Source organism: Lycorma delicatula, chromosome 3 (assembly GCF_047948215.1).
Source record: "Lycorma delicatula isolate Av1 chromosome 3, ASM4794821v1, whole genome shotgun sequence".
NCBI classification, from domain to species: Eukaryota; Metazoa; Arthropoda; class Insecta; order Hemiptera; family Fulgoridae; genus Lycorma; species Lycorma delicatula.
The window spans coordinates 50309291-50330163 of NC_134457.1; the positions used below are offsets into that span (position 1 = coordinate 50309291).

A 20873-nucleotide genomic window follows, 5' to 3' on the forward strand; every position below is an offset into this window, starting at 1 on the left:
GGGGGAAAACAAAAGTTTAAGGAACTATTCTGCAATGTTTTATTGCAATCTCTCCATCCTCTCAAAAGTTACAGTAAGAGATACATTTCATATACTCAAACATGAAATGTTGAGACTAAGATGTTGAATCATACTTCTCCTCTTAATGGAATAACTACATTATCATAGTTATTGTGACTTAATTAATAAATACATAATAAAAAAAAATAATTTTTAAAATGAGAGAATTTTATTGTTTTTAATAATACTTTTAATAACATCACTAGAAATTCATCACATAAACCTTAAATGAACAAAATACATTTCCTAAAAATTAACTACATCATATTCCACACAGCCTTTAAATACATAATCAATCCAATTTTGTTAGGTAAAGGATCTATAGAAAAAAGATAAGGTAGGGTTAGGTAACACTGACAGGTCAGGTTATGTGAGGTTAGGTAATTACGGTATTAACAAATAATATAAGGTAATAGAATTGTGCTCTGATGTTCTATTCACTATTTCAAACAACAACAGCAAAGTAAATTAACATCACACAGTATAAAAATTAATCAATTATTGATAATGTAAAAAAACTTAAAATGTAGCTAGAAAATATCCTTAAAAATAAATCATATATATATATCAACTTTAATTAAAAACATCAACAATAATGAAAAAAATATTAAAAACATAAAAAATGGAAACATAAATGTAATGAAATTAGTTTAATAGTAGGAAAAATGAACTGTTATTTTAAAATTGATCAATAATTTATTATCATAAATTTGTTAATTTATTTTTACAAGATTCTAGAAAATAAAATAAAATATTAACACTTATAGTTTAATATGGATATTTAGTGGTATGCAAAGTCATGAATTTTATTTAAATATAGTACAAAATATTTACTATTTAGAGTGATAATATTTTTATTTATTTGTTAATTCCTCTTGGCTGTAAATATATGTTATCAAGAAGGGAGAAAAGTACTCTCTTAGAAACTGAAGTTAAGATTTCATTGACACTTGTAAAGTTATGTGGCAGAGGTTGTTTACGAGATATAAGGAATCCTAGGATGAGCTTAACAAAAAGTATTGCAATCTAAATGTATTAGAGCTCATAAGGAACATTTTTTTTTGTAGCATGTGAAAATGCCACGCCTGACTGGGACCTCCAGCCAAGATACTACCACTCATACCATGTAGATCATAAGGCACATCTAACAAATTTCAAATGATGCTGCATCTACGAATTACAAAAAAATTAAAAGAGGTTTGATGAAAATGAAATTAATCAGGTAGAAACTGATAATGAAAGTAACTTCAAATAAGGAAAATTACAAATAATTTTAAACTGAAATGGTTCTATAAAATAGATTTATAACCTTTTTCAAAAACACACAAAAAATGTATGTTATTAGAACAATGATTTATCATTAATTTTGCTGTTTTTTATTTTTTAAATCTCCTATTAATTTAGGGAGATTCTAAAAAACCACTAATCTTATAGTGTTAATGACACAAATTTTATATATAAAAACTCTAAAAAATAAATTTTTAAAAGATTTAATTTTCTAATTCATCTGAAGTATTATTTGTTTTAGTTTTAAAGCACATTTAAAGAGCTTAAAACATGAAAGGGCTGAATATTAAAAAAAGAAAATAACTTAAGCAATTAATTTAAACAAATACTGTTACATTTTTAGGTAACAAGTTACTGTTGCTTTGTTTTTAAAGGAAATATCAAATCAATAAAAATATCTGAAAAAAGAAAATCAATGAAGAACCTTAAATATGGTAACATTTTAAAATAAGATATAAAAATTTAAAATACTGAAAAATACAACTGTCTTATTAAAATAAGTTAAATGTAACATACATGAAAACAAAAGAAAAATAAATAATAAATTACAGTAAAAAAAAAAATTAAATATAAAAAATATAGTAATAAACCCAATTTTATAAAGTCCAAAGAATGTGAAAGATATAAAATAATAACACTACCTTTTTAATAGCAACAGTGCGTAGTCCCTTGAAGTTACTGTATTTTTGCTCAGGGGTCTGTAAAAAAAATCACTTTACTTGTAAAAATTGATTTGAACTAATTAAATTAATACAAATTAATTATTAAGTGTAAAACAAATTAATATCTTCAAAGTAACAATTAAACAATAGTAACTAATACATACATATATTGCAAATAAATTATATCATCTGTGTAACTAATGCCAAAAAATAATAATGCTTAAAACATCAAGAAAATAAAAACAATTTTTATGTAATTATTTGATTTTTGAATATTTTGTTTAAAGATGGAATCACCTTATCTCAAAATTTTGTTAAAGGTAGTACTTCTATCTTAGAAAAAAGGTTTTTTACTCCTTACTGAAGACATATTTTAAAGAAACATTTACAAAGCAGCAGATTTTAAGCTAATAACACATTTGAAATAATTTTTATTAAAATTTTTTTGAAAATTTGGAGTAGTTGGTTTACGACTCTGTAGCTACTTAGTAACTTTTATTTAAAATGTTTTAATTTTTCACATTTTAAAAATTAGTATATATAAAAAATATTTATATTATTTGTTTAAGATTTTTTAAAGAACATACAATGAAGAGTATCAGTGCAAGGCCACCACATTATCATCAGATGATACAATATTCCAATGACTTGTCTTACTTTCAGCAACTTTGGGGAAAATGGCAAACAATGAATGCCACTATTTTTAATTAAAAAAAAAATCTGTTTGAAATTTGTCAACGTTTGAAATAAACTAAAAACATTTGAGTATTTCAAAAAAATATTATATTACAGGAATCCGTAACAAAATCTTACACAATTCCGTCATTTAATTGAAGTAATATCAAAAATATTACCCATTAATACAAACAATAATGATAATTTGAAGAATATTAAATAAATATATTAGTTCTGTACAAGACAGTTAACTATTTTAATTATCCTGATCGGTAGGTAGATAGCCATATTTAATATCCATCCCAATTTTAGCCTGTATGGGTAGGCATAGTCTAATCTAAGTGTTCTGTACACTTACATTAGACCATGCCTCTAACATTCATTCGAAGAATGTTAGAATGTTAGAGGTTCGAGAATGTTAGAACCTGAAGAATGCATTCTTAATTTATCTGGTAAGGGACTGTCTGAACAAATTTAGAGACTGTCTCCTGTATGTTGGTTATTCAGTACATATAAAGTAGAACCTTCTAATGCCTTCCTACCCTTCTCCCCTCCAAAAAAATTCTTTAAAAAATAGCTTGTAATTGGTAAAAAATTTGATATTAGAAAAAAAATAAAAAGGGAGACAGAATTTAATGATATCTTTCTTCTCTTTTTTTGAATAAATATATTTCCTACTTTTTCAATAGATGAGATGATATAATTTAGTAGAGATCATTTTTATCCTTGGTCATTTTTTGTTAATTAATTTAAACAACCTACCTGCCTATAGTCAGACTTAACTTAAATGTATCTATGAGATCACAAGAGAAATTTATATGACTTTTATTAAACTGATACAAAGTAATATAAAAACAGATGTATCAAACAAAATAAAAACATGTTAAATAATATATACATTGTAATAAGAAAAAATAAATGTATCATGTGATAATAAAACTACAAAATAATAAAATACGAATCAACACAATAATGCATTATTAACTACAAAGTTTATGATACAATAATGATTGAAATTCAAAAGTTTTTCCCTCTGATCTTCTCTTTACTCTCCAGTGATCTAAATGTTTTTATAACATTCCTTCAGAATAAGACACACTCTTTTTCTTTATCATTTTATTGCTATAAGTTCAGTTACAACATGAATTATAACTAAATATCTGTCTGTAAAGAAGTTATTAGTTAAATTTTATTTCTATAATTTATTATATATGTGCATTTTTCTTAAAATATATTACTACATAAATTTCACATGACCTTATAGTTCAACAAAAGCTAGGTTCAGCAGCATTTCAGGTTATTAAGTAACTTTTATATATACATATATATATATATATATATAGATAGATAGATAAATATAATACACCTACATTGTAGTGTTAAAATTTAGATAGTAGTAAGATTTTTAAGTATAATGTTTTAAACATTACTTATTTTCTTCTTAACCCCAAATATTTAAATTCTCTGGACAACCATAGAGACAAAATCACCATCATAATGAAAAGGTCAGCTGCCCTGCCAGCTACTAGAAGGTATCATAGTATAGTGTATAAATACACGCAGACATAAATCACTGAGCAAAGGAAGAGGATAATCAACACAAAGAGGAACTGAACTGACTTGGGATATATCAGATTAGTTAACAATCTAGCTGGACAAAATCTGATTGCAATATTGTTCATGCACTTGTATACAGCAGATTGGCCTTTTTTTTAAAATATTTGTAAAAAAATGTGTATAATTTTCTATCCCTATATTTTGAGTGCTTTGTGAAGTATTACTTTTTTTAGAATAATAACCGCTTCAGATTTCTTAAATTTTTATCACTTTAAGACTAGCGAAAAAACAGAAAAAAGTGAAGAAATGAATATCAGTAAAATTTAAAAAAAGTCTGCATAATTAAATAAAAGATATAACATTCAGAAAATTTAATTTATCTATTTATTTAAGTTCACAATTATAAAAATTAGAAATAGACACCCTTCTAACAAGGTATCCTCTATTGTAGTTGCTACTTTTTTTTAAAATAAGAGATGAATTTAAAGACTTTGAAAAGTGCCAAACCAATCAATTGATAAACTTATTTTAAAAATTTTTTGAAAGGAAAATCCTCTTTGAATTTACATCAGAAAAAAATTTCTGTTTTTACCAGTGGTACATGTATTGTCAAAGAGTAATATATTTGATAAATTTAAAATTTCTATGATATTGAAAAGTATATTTTATAATGTGGGAGTGGAACTGGCTTTAAAAAAGTTACAAATTACATGATATTGCCAAAATTTTACCCAACACAAAGTACCATTTATTTCATCATATATTAGATCTCAGATTATATATAGGCCTCCGATTAATAGTAGAAGGAAGATTAAAGAAAAACAAACCAACATACTTGGCGTTTATAGACCTAGAAAAGGCATTCGATAACGTAGACTGGAATAAAATGTTCAGCATTTTAAAAAAATTAGGGTTCAAATACAGAGATAGAAGAACAATTGCTAACATGTACAGGAACCAAACAGCAACAGTAACAATTGAAGAACATAAGAAAGAAGCCGTAATAAGAAAGGGAGTCCGATGAGGATGTTCCCTATCTCCGTTACTTTTTAATCTTTACATGGAACTAGCAGTTAATGATGTTAAAGAACAATTTAGATTCAGAGTAACAGTACAAGGTGAAAAGATTAAGATGCTACGATTTGCTGATGATATAGTAATTCTAGCCGAGAGTAAAAAGGATTTAGATGAACGGCATAGATGAAGTCCTACGCTAGAACTATCGCATGAAAATAAACAAGAACAAAACAAAAGTAATGAAATGTAGTAGAAATAACAAAGATGGACCACTGAATGTGAAAATAGGAGGAGAAAAGATTATGGAGGTAGAAGAATTTTGTTATTTGGGAAGTAGAATTACTAAAGATGGATGAAGCAGGAGCGATATAAAATGCCGAATAGCACAAGCTAAACGAGCCTTCAGTAAGAAATATAATTTGTTTACATCAAAAATTAATTTAAATGTCAGGAAAAGATTTTTGAAAGTGTATGTTTGGAGTGTCGCTTTATATGGAAGTGAAACTTGGACAATCGGAGTATCTAAGAAGAAAAGATTAGAAGCTTTTGAAATGTGGTGCTATAGGAGAATGTTAAAAATCAGATGGGTGGATAAAGTGACAAATGAACAGGTATTGCGGCAAATAGATGAAGAAAGAAGCATTTGGAAAAATATAGTTAAAAGAAGAGACAGACTTATAGGCCACATACTAAGGCATCCTGGAATAGTCGCTTTAATATTGGAAGGACAGGTAGAAGGAAAAAATTGTGTAGGCAGGCCATGTTTGGAATATGTAAAACAAATTGTTAGGGATGTAGGATGTAGAGGGTATACTGAAATGAAACGACTAGCACTAGATAGGGAATCTTGGAGAGCTGCATCAAACCAGTCAAATCACTGAAGACAAAAAAAATATTAGATCTTTTCATAACTAGGGTAGAATGTTCAAGTAAACCATACGTATATATTTGTAAGTATTATAGAAGCCGGTGAGTTATGAGAAAAAAGTAAAGAAGGTAATTTAGAATATTCTCTTTGAAGAGTATGTTAATTATTGAACCGGAGCTAACACTTTTAAAAATAGGGGGTGCAAAAAACTTTACATAACCTACCTAAGGTAAGGTACAATACAATCCTGTTACTAAGGTAACAATACAATCTTGAAATAAGTAAAAATATAACATAAAAATGAAATAAAACGAATAAAATCTACTGTGTGCCATAGTATGCAAATTATGGGATAAAATGATAAAATATTAATTGACCACAACAAAGATTAATTGAAATTTGGTAATAATTATTGTCTAAAACTTGATTATTATATAATCTTGTATGTAATTAACAGTTTATAAGTGTCAATTTATAAATTATGTTCTCTGAGATAGAAAAAAGTTACGGGTAAAAATATTTAGTATAAGTTTTATAGGGAAAAAATGTATAACTTGTCTTTTTATTGTATAAAAATAACAAGTTTACGTAAAAAATCTAGGATTTTATGTTGTAGAAAAGTAATACACATGAGAAGTTTTCATTTACAGTATGATAATTGTAGGATGTCATTCCTCAAGAGATTTTAAGCAATACAGATCCATGCGGAAAAAATTATTGTACAATTTGTTATACCTCAATTCTTATATTCAACAAAACATCAATACAAAGAACAGAAACATGATGCAGTAAAACCTCAAAATTTAGTCTTATGAAATTTTAGTAATTATCGATTAGTAATTTTGTAACGACAGAAATTTCTAAACAGATTATAAAAATAAAATAAATAAACAGACTTTTTAAAGATTTTCTCTAAAAGATAGCATGTAAAATTTTTCCCATTACCTCATCATCCAAAGATACAGGAAACTGTGTAATAGGCTTCACTGCGAGATCCTCTAAGCCAGCTTCACGTCTGTAAAAAAAAATCAACATTGTTTAAGATTATTCAAATTATAATAACAATTGGACATTAGTTATTTCTTGTTTATTTTAACATTAATATACTATCTTGTAAATACAAATTGAATGATTTATAATTTAAACTTTTGGGAAAATTAATTTTGTATATATATACTTTTGGGAAGTATACTTGAGTTTGGTGTGTTTAATTTTAATGTAAATATTTAAAAATCCATTTCTAGATTTTTCTAAATTCAACCTTGAATGGGGGTGAAGAAAGGTAAAAAAAAACTTGAACAATGCTTGCAAATTTTTTCCATTTCCTATTATACTAAACGAGATATTCACTAGATTGGAGCTTGCAAATACTATTCAGATAAATATTTAAAAATCGTTTTTGAATTTTTTTGATTTTTTAAGGGCGTGCCGGTACCCAGTGCAGTGGCTCAACCAATACAGGCACTGCCACTACACTGCATGTGTGATGTGACTTGCTGCACCTTGCACCAATTACCTGACTAAAAAACATAAAATAAAAAAAAATTGACTGCGATGGAAAATGCAAAAGTAACCATGTAGAGCAAGCAAAGCTGCGACGGAATATATATATATATATATATATATATATATATATATAAACTCATTTATAAAATTTTCCTGAAATTTTGTATATCAGTTTTTAAAACATTTGCAATCACTTTCCAAAAATTATGTTCAAACTGGACAGAAAAAATTCACCAGTGTTAAAGAAAAAGATGAAGAATAGTCACATTAACTATTATAAAGTTAAAACTAGGTATTTAGCGACCTTTATTCATACCTTTAATTTCCTTTATTCATAAATGACTTTCATTTCATTTATTCATAAATAAAAATACTTTCCATTTTATTATATTGTAATTTAATAAACTTTATGGTATCTAAGTGAAATATAGTATATTCTGAAGTATCTATCAATCATTCTGTAAAATACATGCTGTAATTTATTTTTTTTTATTTTGTAAGTCTTAATGTTTCATTTTCCATTTTGTTTGCATTTTAGTCTACTGATCAGGTGTCTGAAGCTAAATAAATTGTAATAACAGAGCCTATATTGTTAATCAACATGTGCATGGATCAACTCCATGATTATTGGTTTTTATCATATGCACACACACTACTTAATTTATATAAATGTAAATATAGAATAATTGCTGTTGAGATATAATGGATGATGCTTTTCATGTTTTGTATGTCTGATACGAGGACAGATGATTTTACAGGTTATGAGGCAGCTTGGAGATATTGGATTTGACTGTCAATTGGAAAAGCTGGGCTGAATGGGTTATAGTAGAGAGTTTTATGAATATTTGGTTATTCAGCAAGTTGGGGAGGGCGTATAGGAATGGATGTTCGTGTAACACAGGTAGCTAGGATCGCTTGGACGTTTTAGTTGTCATGATAGGTGTTTTTGAAGTTTTGTTTGGTGTTAATTGTTTTTGTTTTGTTAATTTGCAGGGTTGTTCATTTAATTTTCTTTTGTTGTAGGGTATTTAATTCAAAACTTATAATTTGTTCTACTCAGTCTATTTTGTATGAGTAGTTTTGATTATTTGTTATGTTAGTTTATAGGGTTTACACAGATGGAAATGTCATTCGTGGCATTTGCATCAGTGGCATTCTGAGAGAGACCAAGATGATGACTGAGAGACATAAATCAGTCTGTGGGTTTAGAAGATGACCTCCAGTAAAGCCCATCAGGGCTAGATACGGAGAGGGTGCGTGGCAATTGGAATCATCACATGGCAGGAGCTTTCCTGCCATTGGGGTCTTCAGATAAGATTAAGGGAACAATAAATTCAATAAAATCATTAGAAAATAAAAGTTAAGAATTTGGGAGCAAGAGAAAACAATATTTTTCCAACAGCCACCTGATGCACTAGTTTAGATTTTTTCACAACCACTGGACAGAATAATCCCCAGACTATCCTAAATGTGATAGACCATGTTATTGATACACAAAAAGTATCTGCTGTTTTAGTTGTTAAATAAAACATAAAACTAAGGTGGCAACTGATTCAGTTATAAAACTAAGGTGGCAACTGATTCAGTTCCCATTTTATTTAACCAAGGAAAAAATAATGAAGAATAACAAAAGAGAATTGTGAAAGAAGATGATCAATCTTTGAAAGTCTTCTTCTAGTCCAGGTAGTTTACAAACTTGACTCAAACCAAAAAAATCATAAGTGAAAGCTGTAATATGCACATGTGAATGGTAAATTCAAGTGGCTTAATGGTGAATGCTACACTGAAACAAATTTTATAGGAATACAATAAAAAATAATAATATAAAAAGCAGATAAAATTGTAATACTTGAAATTAACTTACATGTGATAAAAGATATATATTTACTGTATGAAATGAAATTACATAATTAATAAGAATCAACTGTATCTGGGTGAAGATTAATAAAGCTGTTAGATATTCGCAGTTTATTCAGCAAACTTAAAAATGGAAAAGATCATCTAGTGGAAAAATTTTAAAAACTAATGGCAATCTATTACCAGTTCATTTTACTTAGTGGGATATAAATAAAGTATTAATACTTATTAAAAACATTAATAAGGTCTGTCTGTATTTTAAAATAGTAAAAAGGAAAACTGACTATTTCACTCATTCCTGTTAGACTTGTGCATAATACAAGATTATTCCTGCTTAAAAATTCATATGAACTCTACATTGTTTCGGAGAACAGTAAATCCACCTGAGAACAATAATTTTTCATTGATCTTTTGCAAATAAAAAATTAAACTGTAACTCTCTATCTCACATATTTGTAAGTGTTTTTATGTAAACTACAGTAAATCTGGCATGTACTCATTTTAAGAAATACAAAAAAGCCTGAACTGACTGACATTTGACACTAACAAAAAAATGAAATTCATAAAAATCTACAAGGTTTTTTTTGTGAAAGAAATGGTACAGTAAATATGAATTATACCTTAGTTACTAATTGGAGAATAATATACAAGATAAACAGATACAATCTTAATGATGCTCTAGTACCACTTTTAAGTAGAAACTAAATTTTTTCTTTGTATTTCATCAGAGGTTTTAAATTGATGAGGTTTTCATATTGATTTGTATACTGAATGTATACATGCACACTGAATGTCTATTGAGATAAAGTTGTTAACTTAACTGCATCAGGTACAAAGTTGATTATTTATAAATTCTAGAGCTGTTATTCCAGATTTATAAATTACATGAACAGGGAATAAATAATTTTTATCATTATGTAATTTCTAAACATTAATTTGTTGTAAATATTTTTGGAAAATGTAATCAATCATTAATAATTTTTATGGTTTTGTTAATGTTTAACAACATAAATAATACAATGCATAATAAAAAACACTGTTGCTAAATATAAAAAACTAAAAAAATAATCTGAGTGGACACCACGTGACTTCTTTGTACGCCTATTAAATTACATATACACATTCTTTGCTGCACTTCATTTAAACTTTTCATTTGAAAATGAGATACGATCCTCCAATTCTTTAATAAAGTGGGCAGTTACACAACCGCTGAAATATTAGTTTTTATTAACATCAAATATTTATACAATTAAGTCTTATATCTATCTAATATTGTGTTTTTTAAATTACTATGATGCAATTACTACCAACAAAATGAAAACAAAAAATCAGATGTTTCACCAAATCTGATGCGGACATTACATGACTTACTTGAATGCCTATTAAATTATACATACACATTTAAAAAAAATGAAAAGTACATAAAATTTTATTTTATTAATAACTTCTGATATTTTGTCATATTTTTTTTTATCGTTATTATTGAATATTATTATTTATTGTAAGATTTATTTTACAATCAGAGATTAATAATTATTAATAAATCAATATATTTAAATTAAAGAAAAAAAGTTAAAAAAAGGGAGATGAAGTCTGATTCGAACCGATGTGCCTTCTCTTTATAAGATCCAAATATTTCATTAATTATAATTTCAATTGACTAATTTCATTTGACTTTGGAACCAATGAAAATAAGTACCACATATCATTGAAAAGCTCTCAATGACGGTATATTACTACAGTTAAGAAAAAGTCCAAAATCCAATTTTTTTTTATTTTGGGTTTTTTTGGACACTTTTGGTACAGTCAGTTGCAATCAAAAGGGGAGTTGCACAACTAGACGTTACAACAGTCCTAAATCAAATATTTCAACATACTACATCTAATTGTTTTTGAATTATGTGAGATACATACATACGTAGATACAGACATCACACTGAAACTAGTCAAAATGGATTCAGGGATGGTCAAAATGGATATTTCTGTGGAAATCTGCAAAACAAAATTTTCCACGATCATAATACTTCCTTTACTTCTACAAGGAAGTAAAAATTAACAAGAAGTAATTTCAAAAATAAAAATAAAATTTCTATACAAAAAAATTTTCATTTTATTTTTCTATAAAGATTCATTCAAATTAAAAATACTGTTTCTGCAATGGCAGCACAATAAAAAAATTTAGTCTTCATTGTATCATTTGTGCAAGTATTAGGTGTATGCAGTAATGGATTATTTTATATCATACATACAACCTATTATAAATATTGTATGAAATATAAAAAAAGTGTGTATCTGAACAAGCATACAGTGGCATTTGGTAATAAGTGTGCACTACTACCTATAAGTCAATATGTTAAATAAAATCATTGAGTAATTTTCCACTGAATAGTAACAATACATTGGCATTTAATGGTCAGTCAAAATTATAAAAAATAAAAACTCATTTTGTGTTAGAAGTTAAATATTTACTTGCCTCCTGTCACATTAAAGAATGTTTATTGATTTAAGAAAGGTTTTAATATTTAAGTAAAATTTATTATTGCGACAATAATTAAGTAAAATTTATTAATGCTTGCAGTTTTATTTCAAATATTTTTAGTGTGTTTAATTCAATGTCACAATATAATTTTTATTTCTTTGTTTTAGTAGCGATGGGAGACAACACCAATGTCACAAAAAACACACATTGAATTAATTATTAGGCATGAAGCACAGAAGGTCATGTATAGTGATACATTGTTCACTACTTACTAAAGATTTTTGTCAAATGATTGAGTCATTTTCAAATTGTAAATATTAAAAGCGTTAAAAAAGCTTTACTTTGTGGGGAACGTAAGGCCATACAGAAATGCGACTTAAACTGCATATGCATCATTAGTCATAATATTAATGTCTATATGCATCTTGTTGAAAGATGTATAATTTATTTTTAAAATGATGTAATAATAGTTTATACACTCATTTTTATAATTGTCAGAACATTTTTTATAATTGTTTTAAATACTTATTGTATACTGAGGTATTGTATACTGCATATGTATATAGCATACCTACAGAAGATGTAAGAAAAATTAAATTCTATAAGGTGTATTATTATAATAATACTTGATATATTTTTATATATATATATATAAAATAAGAATTTACAGATAGGAGAATAGTAAGTCTTAAATAAGAGTTTATTGATCTACTAATTGATGTATAGAGATTGTATTCAAAATCCATGAAGATAGTGTGAATTTTTTAACATTTTGTCTTGCACCATGTAGGTTTTTTGTGAACATACAGTATAAACTGATATATAAACATTTTGTTTGATATTGAGGTTTAATTAAGATTTGACATTGAGGTCTTTGTTTTTATTAATAAAAATTAAAAAAAAACATTAATATAATAAATTAAACCTTTAAAAAAATAAATTTAGAACATTTTGATCACAAATTATATTTAAAAAAAATTTATATATTATTGAACACTTAAAAAAAAGAAATATGTGATACAATGTTTCAGTGTTTGTAATTTGTGGTTAGCCTATAGTTGCATGGTAAAGGAAATAAATTATGTATAATGAGATGCAATAAAATGACACATGAACTGGTGCTGTAGCCAAGAATTTTGTATGGATATCTCTGCTATATAAGTATGTATGATATGTTGCATCAGAATACATACATTTTAAGAGTCGAAGCAATGTAGAACAAGTTACTTAAATTTGGTAACATGAAACTGAACACCACCAAAAAAAAAGCTAAATAATTTTAATGCTATGATTTGATACAACCGCAGCATAATGTTTTCTTTATTTTAATAAAGTGTTAATTTTTTTATGTTTTTGAACCGTCTGGATTTACACTTATCAAAATTTATTTTTTCCACATTAATATCAACGGTAACATTACCTGTGTAATTTTAATTTACATTATCATGATTGGTAATTTGATAGATAAATATTTAAAATCTTCATTGAATGTGGGAACAGAGATCTTAAAGCCTAATAAGTTGGTCTAGTGGTGAACGCGTCTTCCCAAATCAGCCGATTTGGAAGTCGAGAGTTCCTGCGTTCGTCCTAGTAAAGCCAGCTATTTTTACACAGATTTGAATACTAGATCGTGGATACCGGTGTTCTTTGTTGGTTGGGTTTCAATTAACCACACATCTCAGGTATGGTCGAACTGAGAATGTACAAGACTACACTTCATTCACATCATCCTCATTCATCCTCTGAAGTATTATCTAAACGGTAGTTACTGGAGGCTAAACAGGAAAAAGAAAGAAGGTACAGAGATCTTGGTAAAATAAAACCTTACTGATTAATATTACCACAGCTGAAGCTTTGAATTATTATTAGGCAGTCTGTCCACAACAATGTACTGCATGAACCAACATAAATGTGAATACAATCTAAAACTGGTTTAGGAATAGCATGTATAGTCCAGAGAGTTAGTTTATCAGCAAAGTTGTTGATGTCATCAAATTCTACCATTACTATAACGTTGCCATATTATTTCACAACCATAGTCTCAAATACACAACACATTTCACTCATAATGAATGAATGCTCATCAAACATCCTTATCCTTACTTCCAAGCACTATCTTTTTCTGAATTTGACAGGTTTATCTTTATGAAGCATTCAACTTTTTAAGAAAAATATAAAAACTTCATATGGACATTCTTCAGTTGCTACAACCCCTACAATAAATCATGTCATTAGACCATGTAAGTATGTTAGTAAGATCGCATAATTACATTCAACTATATAACTGTCACCAACTAGTCAAAAAATTAAGCGACTAACAAATGACTAATGTTTTATAACACTATAAGGTACTGTAATCAAGAATGTAACTTACTTTTACATGTACACTATGCATAGTAAAAATTATATCCCTTTACTATATGGTGACAAACTGATAATATGGTGATAAACTGATTATGCTCAAACAGGAGCAGCCTACACAAAATTCTGTTGCCTTCAATTTGTGCTAGAAGAGAGCTGTCTTATAAAGAATAGTGTAGTCTGTTTTCTGCAAGCACAACTATTGGAATATATATGTCATAATTTTCACATACTAAAATAATAAGAGTAAATAAAATGTCTGTTGTAAAATGTGTCATAATGGCAAGTTATTTTTTATTTAGACAACTGAGTAAAAAAATTGTAAATTCATTGAAATGAATAAACGTAAACAAAAAATATAACTTTTATAATATTACAAATACATTTTTATACTTATATTAAAGATAAAATTTATAAAAGAAATATGTTAATGTTTCTTCAGAAGTATAATAAATTGAGTTATATATAATTCAATAATAATTTTCTAAAAACAGTAATAACTATAACATAATTAATGGCAAGTATTATTTTAAAGATTACATCGGGATTTATAAACAAATTTCCTTCTATAAATAGCTAATATAGTTTGTCAATTACATTTCAAGCATAGTAGTCATAATAACAAAATATAGTATTGAAAATGTTATTTTTTGGGCTGACCTCGGAAAAGTTTTTTGTATTTTAACTAGCAATGCGGCTTACTGCATGATCTCATGTACATAGACTGTACGTACGAAATCAATTTTGATCGTTTGAGTAGTTTCTGACATTAAAATAATGATTCTCATGAGTCGGACAATAGAAAAAACCTACCAATAGAAAAAAAATTGTAAGTTTTTAAATTTTAAAGCACAAAACGATCTGCAAAATAAAACCTTTTGTATAAAATTCCAAAACCAACAAATTTAGAAGAAAAAATTCTTGTTTTAAGCTACAGAAAAAGTGTAAGTAAATAAATTCAATATGTATAATGGACTGCAATAAAGGAAAATAATTAAATTAACTTTGTATCTATCATATGAAATATTTTTTAAGAATTTATTAATTAAACCTTTAGTTGTGTTAAAGCGATAAACAATAATTCTTAATATGTTGTCCTGAAAATTATAATTTTATATAACAAATTCAAAAAAGTATGTTATTTTTTTAAATTTTACACAGAAATTTGATTAATAATCAGAAATAAATTTGTTTACAAAAGCTTTTCATTAAAACGGAAAATATTACTACTAGACTTTCCCAAATGAACATTTTTATTTTTTGAGATGATGATTGACTGCTTCAGTCATTTTTCTGGAAATTTGTAGAGTCTGAAAAATGACATGTCTAACTGGGATTCGAACCAGGATCTCCGCATGAAAGGCTGACACGCTACCACTTCACCAAGGAGATCTGCATTTTTATTATTACTGCTCTATCAATTATTAATTAATTTCTAAGAATATTATTATTATTATTACTGTTCTCTCAATTATTTATTTATTTCTATCAAAGTTATCATCGCTAACTTCTAACTCAGATTATTACATTTTATATGTTTGTATAATACATATTTGAATAATATTGTTTGATTTAATGAAATTTCTATTTATAGATTTGATATATATGAATTTTACTGTTTCAAGTTCCCTTAGGTCATGTGACTGTGGCTGATCATATCAGTATTCATATATTAAATAAATCATTAATTTATATAGTCTTATGTGACGTTGGCACTTTTTTCAGTATCAGTTACAATCAAAAACTTATAAATTTTTCTATTTTTATAATAAAAAAAAATCTGCAGGTTGCGTAAATGAGTTTTTATGGTTTTAATAAATTTTTAATAGAAATAAGTGAGCCTATGGACCACTGCGAAAATGTTACATGGTTTGTGTTTTGTTACACATGATTTTGTTAAATGCTTTTGCCATTTGTAACTAAATAACGTTCATGAATTTAGCACACTAACTACAACAAAAAATCAAAATCTTGAACATTTTTAGCTGTTTCTTGAGTTGTAATTTTTTAACACACCACTAACCCCGATGTTTTCATTTTTTAGCCCCAAAACAAAATATAATTTTAGATAAATTGTTTGTATAAAGAAGTATAAATTGTTCGAACAAATGAATCATTTGTACGCTGCACGCAGCCAACCGACGCACTACGTAGTCCACTCTGCGCCAATAGCAAGCAGCTAAAATAAAAAATGAGAGCACATATCAAACAAAAAAATCTGATGTGGACACCATATGACTTCCTTGTATGCCTATTAAATTACATATACACATTTTTTGCTACACTTGATTTAAACTCATTTCATTTGAAAGTGAGATACGATCCTCCAATTCTTTCATAAAGTGGATAGTTACACAATTGCATTGTAGTGGACAACACATTGTATTACATGTTTTTGTGGTATCCGTATCATCATTTCATATTAGTTTATATATTAATTTTGTTTCATGTCGCTCAAGTAGTTATGGGGTGTAAATGAGAACATGTCGGATCCGTAACCATGGACACAACAGTTCGAATTCGATTTCATATACATCTATTTTTTTAACCTTTTTTTTTTAGTCGAAATATATTGATTTATTAATAATTATTAACCTCTGTATAAACCTTTGAATTAAAATGAAAAGTACATAATATTTTATTTCACTAATAACTTCTGATTTTTTTCATAATTTTTTAGATTATTATATTGAATTATTATTTATTGTATTTTTTTTTACAATCAAAGGTTAACAAATTATTAATAAATCAATATATTTAAATAAAAAAAAAGTTAAAAAAAACATACATACATGAAGTTGGATTCGAACCGATGTGCAAATATTTCATGTTGTCCAAATATTTCATTAATTAAAATTTAATTTGGCTGTAACTCTGGGACCAATGAAAATAAGTACCACTTATGATATATCGTTAAAAAGCTCTCAATGAGGCCTTATTACTGCAGTTAAGAAAAAGACGAAACTCCCAATTTTTTGGATTTTGAGATTTTTTGGTCACTTTTCGTCCAGTCAATTGCAATCAAACGGGGAGGTGCACGACTAGATGTTACAGCAATCCTAAATCCAAAATTTCAACATTCTACGACTAATCATTTTGAGTTATACGAGATACATACGTACGTACGTACGTACAAATATCACGTCAAAAGTAGTTAAATGGATTCAGGGACGGTCAAAATAGATATTTCCGTTGAAATCTGAAAACCGAAATTCTTCGCAATCACAATACTTCCTTTACTTCATACAAGGAAGTAAAAAACTCACGCACTATCCTTTTTACTTCCTTGTACGAAGTAAAAGGATGTATTGTGAAAAATTTCGGTTTTAGGTTTCAATGGAAATATCCATTTTGACCATCCCTGAATCCATTTTGACTAGTTTCGGCGTGACGTCTGTACGTACGTACGTATGTATGCATGTAAATTTTTATATATATATATGACGCATTTTAGTAAACCTTAGATTAGAGGGTTTTAACCAAATTGATGATACGTTACACCGTCATTGAGTAATGATTATTACAAAATTTTAATTTTGGTGGCTAGTTTGAAGCGAACCCAACGGCTGATCGTGGCCATTCATGTATTTTTGTAATTCTGTAACGTTGTTTAACCCGAATTCAAAATCAAAATAAAAATCCGAGACAAAAAATGTTCACAAACATATTGAATTCAATAACGAACTGTCGTTCGTTGAAAATTAATAATCACGATTTACTCATGTTAAAACATAACCAACCGGAAATTTAAAGGAAACGATCACTACGATAATTTTATTTTTTTTAATCACTACTACGTATCAACCGGAAATTCAAAAATTGTTTGCTGTAACTCAGTGAATAAATTACGTAACTTATCAGCACATCCCGTCAAGATTTAAACCGTTGTTTAAATAGTCAAACATAAATAAGTAAATTACATTCTTAAATGTTTAACAATTAATATAAATTAATTGATTCTTTCTTTTTAATTTATTTAATTTCCTAGAACTGATAAAAGTTTTTCCTCTTTTAAAAATCAATAAGTTAAAAATAATTATCACTGGTTTATAAATTTAACATTAAATTGTAGTATTGTAACTTAACTGACTTATAAGTGGAAAAGCATTACAAAAGAATCCATTCATGATTTATTTCAAAATTTATCAGCTTATGTAAAATTTTAACCACGTTAATAAGTGCAGGAATTAGTTTTTATAATAAATTGGTAATAAAAACTTTTCAATAAATATTAAAAACTTTTCTAAAAGGAATTTTAGACACAGATTAATATTTATTTTATTTAAACATTAATTAAATTAGTCTTTAGATATGTAAATAAAATGCAGATGTACTGGAAAAACTAAACGTCTAACGTACTATATGTTGTAAAAGGCATTTCATAAATAATGTTTCAAAAGGAGGAAAATGTACGGTTAAATTAGTACACAACACAAACGCTGGCGCGCGCAGAAAGATTACATTTTAATTCTATATTTAAAGGCTATTTTAATTCACGTTTAAATAAAATATAAACTACATCTAATATTCCTTTCTCAGTTGTAGAAAAAAATTTCTAATCGGTACCGTTATTTTATGCTGTTCAGATGTGAATGTAGAAAATATTAACTGGAGTACAACACTTTCAGAATGATCCTCTTTTTTTTAAAATTCTTATAAAGACTGATTCCTGTACTTATTAATATTTATATTTTTACAAAAAATGTAAATTTCTTATTTTTAAATTAAAATAATTAAAAACGTATCAAGGCGTTTTACAAGAACAAATTGAGGATATTGGAGCTAGGAGAAATAAAGAGTAAATTTTAAATCGATCCACTCTTACGTCAAAACTCATACAAGAAATGTAATTATTATTAAGATGCATTTATTAAAGTTAATTTTATATAAGTAGGCTAGTGTGTTGAAAGAATGTAAATGGCAACGAGACAGACGGCTTAACAAGTTTCTTATTACATATCTTAATTATGAATTTAAAATTTATGTAGTATTTTATACAGAGGATGTCCCACGAAGAAACTTTTAGGACATATTCTATTGTTGAAAATAGTGAAAAAAGTTCATATAAACACAGGTCCTGAAACGCTTTGTTTTCGAGTTACGGCTGGCGAAATCTTTCGCTCTTTTAATAGAAAGAAGCCCTATTGTAATGTTTGGGACTCAAATTAAGGAATAAAGTTGGTGGTTTGTTATGTCCCAGAACTGTAACTAGTAGTTTTTAAGATATCCGGTTAAAATACAAAATTCGGTGTCGAAAAAAGTTTATTTTAGTTTTGTACCACAACATCTTTGTTAAATGACTAAGAAATGCGAAAGATTTAGTAAAAAAAAACTGGTAGTAAATTTAATTCTGAGAAAATTAATGTAAATACATCCGATAAAAAATAAATAAAACTTTTAAAAATCGGTTTTTTATTGAAGAAAAACAGACATCGTATTATTCTATCTGTACCTGATAAAAACATTATTCTAAATATAGCAAAACAAAAAAATAAAATATATGAAATGATAAATAGTAAAAGATAAATAACAAACCTCAGTTACAGTAACTGTTCGAAATTCTCTCTTCACAATGTACACAGCAGTCTGTCCGAAGTAAAATATTTCCGGTGGCTTTCTGTATCATCTCATGATCGTTTCGTATAAATTCAAAAGCATTTCGTATTTTAATGAGTAACTACTTTAGAACTAAGTCTTTGTCGGTATACTATCGTTTTCATATATACCAAAGTGAAGTAATTTAAAGGCGTTAAGTCAGGTGATCGTGGTGGTCAATTTATTGCTTCACCCTGTCCAGTTTAAAACATTAGCATTCAAGCGATTTCTAGCTACTAAAGAAAAATGTGGCGTTGCATCATCGTGCTGGAAAATCATTTGCGATCTAGTTTATAAAGGTACATCCTCCAGAACAGCCGACGAATTATTTTTCAAGAAATGAGCGTACGAGCATGTATTTTCCGAAAAGTTTTCATTGACAACGAACGATCACAGAATTTTGTCATAAATAATGCCACACCGAACATTAATGTGGAATCTATGTTGGAAATTTATTTCCACAGTACCATGTGGATTGTCTTCGCTCCATAAATGACTATTTTTAGAACTGAAGACTCCGTTTTTCGTAAAAGTAGCTTCAAAAGTAAATAAAATTGAATTTACCTTATCAGCGTTGTCTAGAAGCTAGTGACAGAAGTTTAAACGCTACGTGTGATTTATTGGCCGCAAATTTTTAACCTTCTGCAGGCGGAAAGGATAAAGATTTTCTTTCCGTAGGATACGCCACACTTTGTTTTTTGACAAACCAGTACGACATGAAATATACGTCTTGTATTAGTGCCCGGGCTACGGCGAATATGATGAATCACACGATTTTCATCATTAACACGATGATTTACTTGGCGTTCAGCAGAAAACGAAAACGTTGGAAATGATACTTTCAATTGTAAACGCTGATAATGAATAATACGACTTTATGTATATTTTACGTCTGTTTAGCATGAATAAAAAAACTGATTTTTAAAAGCTTTTATTTACTTTTTATTGG

At 27.3% G+C, this 20873-nt stretch overlaps 1 protein-coding gene across 1 annotated transcript in view; it reads right to left on the reverse strand.

Annotated features, from left to right (window-relative positions):
* LOC142321587 (multiple PDZ domain protein-like) overlaps positions 1-20873 on the reverse strand; it is a 1133813-nt gene that overhangs the window by 95942 nt on the left and 1016998 nt on the right. The window contains exons 31-32 of the mRNA XM_075359801.1: positions 7072-7141; positions 1989-2045 (exon numbers count right to left, since the gene is read on the reverse strand). Coding sequence (XP_075215916.1) covers positions 1989-2045; positions 7072-7141 — 127 coding nt within the window. The remainder of the gene's footprint in view (positions 1-1988; positions 2046-7071; positions 7142-20873) is intronic.